The following is a 10,630-nucleotide window of genomic DNA, read 5'->3' as shown; positions in this document are numbered from 1 at the left end:
TTAATGCAGAATTTACATAAATTAAATGTAAGAATACTTATGTTTAAATCTAATAAAGATATCATTATGCAAATTTAAAAAATCCATTCTTTATAACATAATAATATTCACAAATTCTTATACAATCTTTCAATAATAATAAAAATTAAAAGAATATATCTAATAAGTCATACTAGGTAAATCCAATTCACAAGAGTTTCAACCTTGAATCTACATCAAATGAACTCAAAATTTAAGCACTACCTTATCAACCATTTGAACGAAAAGGTCACCCATAATTATTTTATGTTATAGTTCTTCACTTTTGAAAAATATTTCATTTGAAAACTTTATAGATATTAAATAACTAAAAATAAAAATATACATTAACTAACTTAAATTTTTTGTATGTGAGTTTATATTAAAGCGTCCCAAAAGTAAAAACAAAAACAGATGGGTCAATCATTCACCGGTCCTTCGGGTGGATGAGCAGCTTGGTCAAAAATGAGTTCACAACTGACCTCACCAATCACACACCTACTTCCTCAGTGTGTGTATTATAAATGCTCTGCCTCTCAGCCTTGAGATATAAGCCAAGGCAGAAGCAGAGATAACAAGATCAACAGCAATGGCCGTGCCAAAAGTCAAGTTGGGAAGCCAGGGTTTTGAAGTATCTGCACAGGGCTTGGGTTGCATGGGCATGTCTGCCTTTTATGGCCCACCTAAAGCTGAAGATGAAATGATCTCCCTCATTCACTATGCCGTTTCCAAAGGCATTACTTTCCTTGACACCTCTGATATTTATGGTCCTCACACTAATGAACTTCTCCTTGGAAAGGTAGGGTACTTTAAATTTAGTGCATGTTAATCTGATTTTCACAAGTTTTCAAAGGATTTATCTATGGCTAGATTTTAATTTGGAGATTTTTGAGTTGATTTGCAGGCCCTAAAAGGAATAAGAGACAAAGTGCAGCTGGCTACTAAGTTCGGAATAAGTTTTGCTGGTGGGGTAAGGGGCATTCGGGGAGATCCTGCATATGTTCGTGCTAGCTGTGAAGGGAGTCTAAAGAGGCTTGATGTGGATTGCATTGATCTTTATTACCAACATCGAATCGATACCAGAATCCCCATAGAAGTTACTGTATGTGTTCTACTCTTCGTGTGTGGATTTGATTACTAAGTGATCGCTCTTATGGGTGTTAGTGTATTATACTGATCCAGTTTTTATTTTTTCCTTCATCTCCTTGTTGGGTAACCTCCTGCTTAGATGCCAAAGACGAGAGGTATGGGTATTTTACCCAATTTCAACACTATATCGTTTTTACCTAATTTCAACACTTTATCCTATCTCCCCAAGATTTAAACTTGAAACCGTGAATTGGAAGTTACAATACTTTTTAACAGTCGAACTCATCTCTTTTTAACATATAATTTCTTATCCTGATTTTGTTAACTAACCTATTATATCACAGATTAGGACTACACAGCTATATAGTTGTATGTTAGAGATAAAGCTCAGGTTAAGGTCACAGGCTAGTCAGCAGATTCCAAGACCCTACTTTTGCCACAAGCATGGAGATTTTTCAGGTTACCTGTGTTGTTCAAATTTTGAACCCCTTAGGTTTTGGCCTTGTGACCAAGCCTCAAGTGTAAGTTGGGCATTGCAATCCACCTACACCAAGGGGTGCATGATTTGAACAATTCATGAGGCATGGCAGCCAGGTCAACACTATGTATGTATCTTTTCTCTACCATATACTTATTTGAAATGGTGCATTTAGGGCCATTATAGTTAAATGTAGGTTTCTCTTTTAGTGAGCTGAGCACTCTGCTACAATACTATACCCTCGTTCTGGAGCATCGGTTATGTTGCAAAGGTTCATGTTGGACTATGTGGGACTAACTCTTTGCCCAGGGATAGCAGCCTTTGACCTTTGAGTTGCAAGCTCTTAGTTCTTTGGATGGACTCCTTTGTCCGTATAAGCCTCAAACATTATCCAACTCCAATTTATTTGGGAATTTTGGAATCAGGTTGTTCCGCCCAGAATTTAATCATTACCCTTCGTGTGGCTAGGGTGTTTCTTAAAAAAGGATGTATACAGACTAGTGATTACTTTCCCAAACTTATTTTAAAGTATGTTATTAACCTAATCTTTGAAGGCGGCGAACACTTTTTTAGCAAAATCTTTTTTCTTCTCCACTGCCTCGTCAATGTTGGGTTTTGATTTTGATTTTGTGCTGGTGAGGCGCAAGGCTCAAACACCATCCAGCTTTTTAGAGTTACCCACTTTTTGAGCAGGGAGAGAAATGGAACCATAGTTTGTGGGCTATTGGATCCCTCTTGGCCTCAGTTCAAAAAGTTCTGCAATATTTTTCTTTGCAGCTTCTCTTTTTTCATCTCCTCTGTGGATTGTTATAGTTGTTGATACGATTATAATGGAACATTGACCTTCCCTAGCACCACCCTTGGTCTTCTCTCAGCATGGCCAAGTGGATTTGTAGCTTTATCTTGAGTTTTTTTTCCCTTGAATGACTTTTGTCTTGTTACCCTGGTCATTTCCTTGGTTCAGTCAGCAATATGTGGGAAGATTGTGACTTTGCTACCAGATTTATGCCTCTACCATTTGCGGGGATTTATTAGCCATATCAATCTTACCTTTAAAATAGAATAGCCATAGCATTTGAAGAAAATATCCAAATTTCTTTGCTTTGGTAGGCATGTCAGGTGCATTACAGGGCATCAAATAACACATTTGTATCTCTATTAGTCCATGTATGGTGTTAGGTTATCTAATGGTGCTCATATTCCAATGTTATTGGCATAGCTTTTCTGGCAAAGATCATATCTTTGGTCTTTTAACAATCATTACTTCTAATTTATCATTCCTTTCTGGTAGAGCTGTAGTCTTGTAATTGCATTGGCATATATCGATACAATTTTGAGATATATTATAGAGACCAGGAAGATCCTTCCAATATATCTAAGATAGCGTTTGTCATATGATTAGGGATTTCTTTTTCCCTGACTGACTTTAACTTAGTTATTCTGATGTCTTCTGATTCTCCATGTAACTCACATATGATTAGTACTTACTGTGTTAAGCAACCAGCAATGGGCTGCCTTTGATGGGTAGTGAGGACAGATAATGCCTTTGCCATAGCAGCAAGTGTTTATTTGAAATGTATTGTGGAGGACAGGAAGATCCTTCCATTATATTGAAGATTATGTATGTCCCGTGGATGAGGATTTCTTTTTTCCGGACTTACTGTATCTCTTGGTTATCCTGATTATTTGGATCGCTGTGTAACTCACAATATACTTGCTACTTTGATGAGCCACCAGCAATGTATTGCTTATGATGAGCAGTGAGGCTGATAATGGTATCGACCACGGCAGCAAGGACTCTTTATGTTTGGTTTGTGATTTTCCTTTTTTAATGATTTGGTGGAGAGGATGGAAGAGTAGAGTTTAAATGCATGGCTCGAGTAGTAGATGGTGTTTGAGTCTGCTTTCATTGCTTGCTGCATTGTACGCTTACCTTATAATACTGTATATTGTAAGTGTTTCAACTTTCAGGTGGGAAACTGTCCTTATATATGGCTTTCCATCTTTATGCAGAACTATAAAAGTAAATTTTCATGCTCTAGTCATCTCTAAGATATTTGCTTTTGCTGTCTTAGCCAATTTGATTATTTAGTAGTCACTTTTGTTGATTCTTATCTAAATATCATCCCTTGATGATAGATTTCAGTAAATGCATTACTATTGTTTGATACTATGGTTGCTTGTGCAACTATTACAGATTGGTGAAATGAAGAAACTGGTTGAAGAAGGGAAAGTAAAATACATTGGGCTTTCTGAGGCTTCTGCATCAACAATTCGAAGGGCGCATGCTGTTCATCCTATTACAGCAGTTCAAATAGAATGGTCCTTGTGGACTAGGGATGTAGAGGAAGAAATCGTTCCAACTTGCAGGTATGTGGGTTTTTAGCATTAAAATTTAATTTTTTTCATTTTTAATTATCTTATTTGAATGATTAACACTTCAATTTTTACTTGTAGGGAGCTTGGTATTGGAATTGTGCCATATAGCCCTTTAGGCCGAGGTTTCTTCTCTTCTGGAGCAAAGTTGGTTGAAAGCTTAGCAAATAATGATTTTAGAAAGGTATGCGCATCCATTGAGCCCTCTTTGCATTAATGATAGATTATTGAAAATTAAAAGCCTTGTTTATTCACAAGGCCAAAGTTGCGAGTTCTTTCTCACCAATTCTAGGTTTCTTTACATCATGGCAAGTCCTTTCAACTTCCTGGGTGTCTCAGTATATGAGGAAAGTGGGTGCCTTGCAAAAAATACATTGTTTTTGTCCTTTTGTTTGAGGACTTGTATGTCGAAGTGGGAAGTTCTGAACTTCATTTTGAATTGTTGAATTATAAATTTGTTTTTTATATATTTAATTTAGATGAACTTTTGATTTGTGAAAGTATTATATTTGCAGAGTTTGCCCAGGTTTACTGGAGAGAACCTTGAGAAAAACAAGATTATATTTGAGAAGATTTCAGCAGTTGCTTCAAGTAAAGGGTGCACACCAGGGCAACTTGCACTTGCTTGGGTTCAACACCAAGGAAACGATGTTGCACCAATTCCAGGGACAACCAAAATCAAGAATTTTGAGGAGAACATCGGTGCTCTTTCTGTAAAGCTCACACCTGAGGAGATGAAAGAATTAGAAGCCATAGTCTCCTCTGGAGTTGTCCATGGAGATCGATATGCTGACATGGATTTTACATGGATGAAGTCAGAAACACCTCCTCTCTCTTCATGGAAAGGCATATAAATGATTTTGGTGATGATTTTACATGGATGAAGTCAGAGACACCTCCTCTATAAATGATTTTGGTAGTGTATCCTTTTACGACTAGTTATATGCAAGCTAAATAAATGTTCCACTTTTTAAAAATAATAAGGAAATTTGCTCTCGAGACTGCAGAGTGTTTACTCAAAGGGCATAGCTTTTTCTAATGTGCATTGATCTTATAATACTATTGAGTGTTGTGTACGATGAGCTATCAGCAAAATTCAGTGTGCATTTAAAAAAATATGTGATAAAGAAGGCTTTTCTTATTTTCCAAAGACGGTCTTTTATTTTTTTTAAATAATATTTTGCATTTGGATGGTCTTTTATTTTTTTTAAATAATATTTTGCATTTGGAAGATGTTATTAAAATAAATAATTCCCCAAAAATAGTTTTGAGAATTCATTAAGATCTATAGTAGATCAACCTTATTTGTGTTCAGATTAGAGTAAATAATGTTGAAACGTCTCACTTCTGGAAAGTACATTGGAGAAGGTCAACTTAAAAGAGAGGATTTAAATTTGGCAGCAATAAATTTTAATAGTAAAATGTCAGAATTTTTTTACCGTCCTACTTTCTTAATTTGTAGTTAAAAATGTCAATTTTATATTGTTTGACATACAATTGATAATTATACAGCTTTACATACAATTCACACATATATATATATATATATATATATATATCTATTAAATCTATATAAAATATGTCTAGAGATATTCTTTTTGAGATGCCTGTTTTTTAATAACTTTTCACAAATATAAGTACAATATACGCCTTGAGAAGGATGTCTCTCTCTCTCTCTCTCTCTCTCTCTCTCTCTCTCTCTCTCTCTCTCTCTCTCTCTCTATGCTACTAGCTATAGCATCTACAATTGTAACCAATAGCATCTGCAGATGAGGCATGTAAGACATTGATTGAATTTATATATATATATGCTAGAAGTGTGTGTGTGTCTATATATATATATACTTACTGCAGATTTTACTAGATATAGCATTTATAGTTGGAACTAGAAGCATCTCCAGTTGTAACATGCAAGACATTGATTGAATTTATGTATATATGCTAGTAGCATTTGTAGTTGCAACAAGTAAGAAGACATTAATTGAATATATATATATGCTAGTACAACATCTAAGACAAATAATTGAATATATTTGTAAATGCTAGTAGTTCTATAGTTGCAACATGTAAAACATTAATTGAATTTTGACTATAATAAAAGAGTAATTTTATTAATTAAAGATATGTAATTTTATTAATTAAAGATATATATACATGTGAGTACATATATATGTATGTGTGTGAGAGACAAAGATAGAGAGTGAGTGTGAGTGATGTTAGTAGCATCTGTAGTTGCAACGTGCAAGACATTAATTGAATTTTGATTATAATGAAATCTAAGTAATTTAAAAAAATTAATTTAAGATATATATTAATGTCTAAAATTACTTATATTTTGTTATAATCAAAATTCAATTAATGTCTTACATGTTGCAACTACAAATGTATGTATGCATGTACACACCCACAAAATATATGTATACATACATACATACCTATATGTATATGTATACACACACATACATATACATACAATCAAAATTCAATTAATGTCTTACAAGCAAGATTAATGAAGGATAACTTATTTTTTATTAATTTAAGATAATTAATGTATTATTTGATGAAAATAAATCTTCATAAGTAATATATAGAAAAGTAATAATAATGTTGTATAAAGAACTCTAGCTTAACTTAATTGTAGATATAGTTGTTTCTGGATTCAATTGTGTACAATATTTTTGCATCAACATTTCAAATCATTTTTGGTGATCCACCATTAGGATCAAGGGCTCTCTTCATCCTAATAATTGATGATGGAGTGTGATCCAAAACGTTGATGCAAAAACATCTTACACAATTGATATTATGGATTGTGAAAATCTCTATCACTAAGTAATTTAATTGAACCCTAACTTTAATTTTTTTATATATTATAACATTATAAAATATAATTAAATATCATATATTTTAACCCTAATTGAACCCTAAACCCTAATTATAACCATAACATAGTCCTAATTATAGTCATAATTGTAACCTTAAAACTAACCCTAATGCAAATGATCATTGTAACCTTAAAGCTAACCTTAATACAAATGCTATTCTAACCCAAATTGTAACTATCATCCATCTCTAGCCCTAATCATAATTGCAACCTAGAGTTTTATCTTAGAACCCTAACTAGAATAAGACAATAATAACCCTAACCCTAATTGCAAGACCAAGTTTTATCCTATAACCCAGATTGAACCTTAAACCTAACCATAATTGAACTCTTGATCGCAACCCTAACTTTAATAGTAATCGTAACTGAGCCCTATATGTAACCCTGATTAACAATAATCCTAATTGAACCCTATATATAATCATAATTGAATCCTAATTTTTTTGAGCCCTAACCCTAATTGAATCATTATCTTAACCCTAAAATCTAATTGAAAGAAAGCTCTAATTGAACCCTAACATTGACCCTTACCCTAATTGGGCCTTTATTGAATCCAAACAAGTTAATTGAACCCTAATCTTAATCTCGACACTAACTCTATTTGATCCCCAAACCTAACCCTAATCTAAGCTTTATCCTAGAATCATAACCTTAACCCTAAGTGGAACACTAAATCTTAATCTTGATTGAAACCTAACCCTAATCATGACCTTGATTGAATTCTAACCCTAATTAAATCTTAAACCTAAACTTGATTAAATTTTAACCCCAACCCTAATTAAAACCTAACAGTAATTAAAAAGCTAACACTAATCAAAACCTAACCCTAATTGAACTCTAACCCTAACTTTATACACTAATTAAATCCAACCCTAATTGAACCTAACCTTAACCCTAAGTGAACACTAACCTTAATAGAACTTTAACCTTGGGGTTCACCCCATAGTGTGATGGTTTGTCACGAGCCCTAGAATAGGGTGGTTTTTGGTTCAAATCTTGTCCCTTGAAGGTTGTGTGCGTCCCCCGTGTTGATTCCCCACTTGAAGATGTTGTTCGATGTTAATGCCAAAAGAAATGCTTGATGGTTGACTGGCTGGCAGAGCCTGACTACCCACATAGGAGCACAAGTGGGCACTTTGACCTTGTAGACTGATAGAGGACTGGCCGTGCAAGACACTTCTTGACAAGTTGGATGGGTTGAATAATATGTGGAGAGATAAGGCATGAAACAAAGAGATAAGGGGTGGATATCGATCCAATGATATGGAGCGAGAAGGAGATGGTCAACCCAATGATATGGAGCAATAAGGAGATGGTCGGCCCAATGATATGGAGCGATAAGGAGATGTAGCAGATTGATAACGAGATGTAGTGGAGCAACAAAGGTGATGATATGGAGTGATAAGGAGATGAAGTGGAGGGATATAAGGAGATTCTAGGAACAATGCCACTAAAAAAATTGGAGGTCTTAATACCTCACAAATGTAACCATGGGGAGGGGGTCCCCTAAATGTGGCCCTCACTGGTTAGAAACTAAAATATAAAAAAGACATTACCAATTAAAAAAAAGAACTTTAACCTTAATTAAACCCTAATCATAATTAATCTGTAACCCAAATTAAATTTCAAACCTTATTAAACCCTAACCCTAATTCAATTCTAACCCTAACATTAATAAACTCTAACACTAACTTGATTAAACCCTAACCCTAATCCTAATTGAAACTTGATTATACCCTAACCCTAATTGAACCCTAACTCTAACCTTAACCTTAACATAATCGTAACCTTAATTGAATGCTAATCCTAACCCTGATTGAACCCTAACCCCAACCTTGACCCTAATTTAATTTGAATTTGAACCTAACCCCAACCCCCAACCCTTATGGTAGAACACTAACCCTAACCTTAATTGAATCCTCTCTAACTCTAAGCAAAGACTAACCCTAATTGAACCATAAACATAATTAAACCCTAATTCTAATTAGATCATAACTATAATTGAACCCTAACGTTGACTAGACCCTATGTCATGTCCCATTATTTTACTTATTTCATAAAAGCTCGATTTATATAGTTAATTAGTTAATTTTAATTTATGTTGAAATGGATTAAGTTAAATAGAATAATGATATGCTTAGTTTAAAAATGATTAAATTAGGTTTAAATGATGTTACAAAGTTATAAGAGAAATTAATGATGATTTAGACTAGATATGCATGATGATAATAATTTTTGGGCAAACTTATTAATGTGTGAATGAGTTTAAGTAGATGCAGGATTAATTGAAGATGGGAACATGGTCGAGGAGAGGGGTCCTAGCCATTTGGGTAATAATGTCCATAATGAGAACCATATCACACACCATGTAGAACATGCATACGAATAATAGAATGAATATTTTCATTTAATTGTCATGTATACATATGATCATTGATGCCCATGAGTGAATAATTGGAAAAGAAAAAGTGAAATTTCACACCTTGTATTTACTTGTGCATTGCTTGATAATAGGTGAATGTTAGAGTGCTATGATAATATGTTGTCAAATCCGCCTTTCATGAAATGATATATGCTTAGAATGAATAGTGCAATAACAAATAATATAATGAAAAATTGCACATAGAACTCATGAGGATACCTATAAACATGACTAAATCGTCATAAGAGTACAAATACATGGGTACATAAGAATACATATGTATATGCACTCATATGCACTCACATACGCATACACCTATGATGGTATAGGCACTCCTATACGTCAAATAATTCCATGCCTCATAATAAGGAGGCCGATTATACCAATAGTCACATCCATTAAAATATTCGAAAGCATTTACAATATTTTTATGGATGGAGGTATTTTAATTTATATTGAATTTCATTATGTTGCAATGTATTGGCAAATTGAATGAAACAAGCTGAAAACAATATGCAAGAAAAAGACAATGAAACAACTCATACCAAGTGGCTGATAGAAGGAAGTAACTTGTATAAAAGATTTAAGTTTTGTAACAGCTACGCCAAGAAAGGAGGACTGATATTTGTGTTGAAAAGAATATCTTTTAAGAAGACAAAACCACTATCATTTTAACAGGCTGTGAATTCATTATTCTGTGGGAAGCTAAAAACACATTTGTTGATGAGTTTTCATTAGCACAGAATGTTTCATCTTTCATATAGAAAAAATAGAAGCATATCATATCGGCCATATTACTGCATAGTCAAGTCAAGGCTTTCATTATTCAAATAGTAATATATCAAAGTTCAAGAAGGGTTAAACGAACCAAAGAGGGGGATTGATTGCCAAGGCATCTAGGATGAGACTAGTGGGTCGATTGTATTCAATCTATTCTTCCATAGTATTTCAAGTAGGTTTAGTGATTGGTTTTTTTTTTTGTTAATTTGGAATTATATATTGAATCTGGGTAGAACCATACCATCATATGAAATCTGAAAGTGTGTCTTTCTCATTAAACAACGTATTATTACAATTTGGGTCGATTTTGTTAACAACAAATGGGTGCATAACCAGACTTATGAGAATCGATGCATTTTATTATGTAATCATTTGGAGTATCCAGAACCATAGGTGAGCTTGGAACATAGATAAACTTCTCTAGTTGTTCAAATCCATGATAGATTGTGATTCCGGTATGATTCTAGACATAGGAAATAGAAAATAAATGACTAAGATCTAATTATTAAACTTGCAATCTTCATTATAAACTTCAAGAGAAACAATTGTATGAAACATTAGCATCATTTTTTGCATTAAACAT

The 10,630-nt window shown here is 33.6% G+C and overlaps 1 protein-coding gene across 1 annotated transcript; it reads left to right on the top strand.

Annotated features, from left to right (window-relative positions):
* The first annotated feature begins 435 nt into the window (after positions 1–435).
* On the top strand, positions 436–5,037 carry LOC131859920 (probable aldo-keto reductase 2). Its single transcript, XM_059214208.1, has 5 exons — positions 436–817; positions 923–1,120; positions 3,783–3,955; positions 4,043–4,145; positions 4,477–5,037. The coding sequence occupies exons 1-5, from the start codon at positions 608–610 to the stop codon at positions 4,813–4,815; spliced, it is 1,023 nt and encodes a 340-aa protein (XP_059070191.1). The 5' UTR covers positions 436–607; the 3' UTR covers positions 4,816–5,037.
* The last annotated feature ends 5,593 nt before the right edge of the window (positions 5,038–10,630 follow it).

The sequence above is a fragment of the Cryptomeria japonica genome, chromosome 1 (assembly GCF_030272615.1).
Source record: "Cryptomeria japonica chromosome 1, Sugi_1.0, whole genome shotgun sequence".
NCBI lineage: Eukaryota > Viridiplantae > Streptophyta > Pinopsida > Cupressales > Cupressaceae > Cryptomeria > Cryptomeria japonica.
Note: the sequence above shows the minus strand (reverse complement) of the source record. Positions and strands in the feature narration are given on the sequence as shown.

Bases quoted from the DNA above. Each gene is read 5' to 3' on its own strand.
- LOC131859920 (XM_059214208.1), top strand. From the start codon at position 608: ATGGCCGTGCCAAAAGTCAAGTTGGGAAGCCAGGGTTTTGAAGTATCT. The intron at 818-922 runs GTAGGGTACTTT...GTTGATTTGCAG, and splicing joins ATGAACTTCTCCTTGGAAAG to GCCCTAAAAGGAATAAGAGA. The intron at 3,956-4,042 runs GTATGTGGGTTT...TTTTACTTGTAG, and splicing joins GAAATCGTTCCAACTTGCAG to GGAGCTTGGTATTGGAATTG.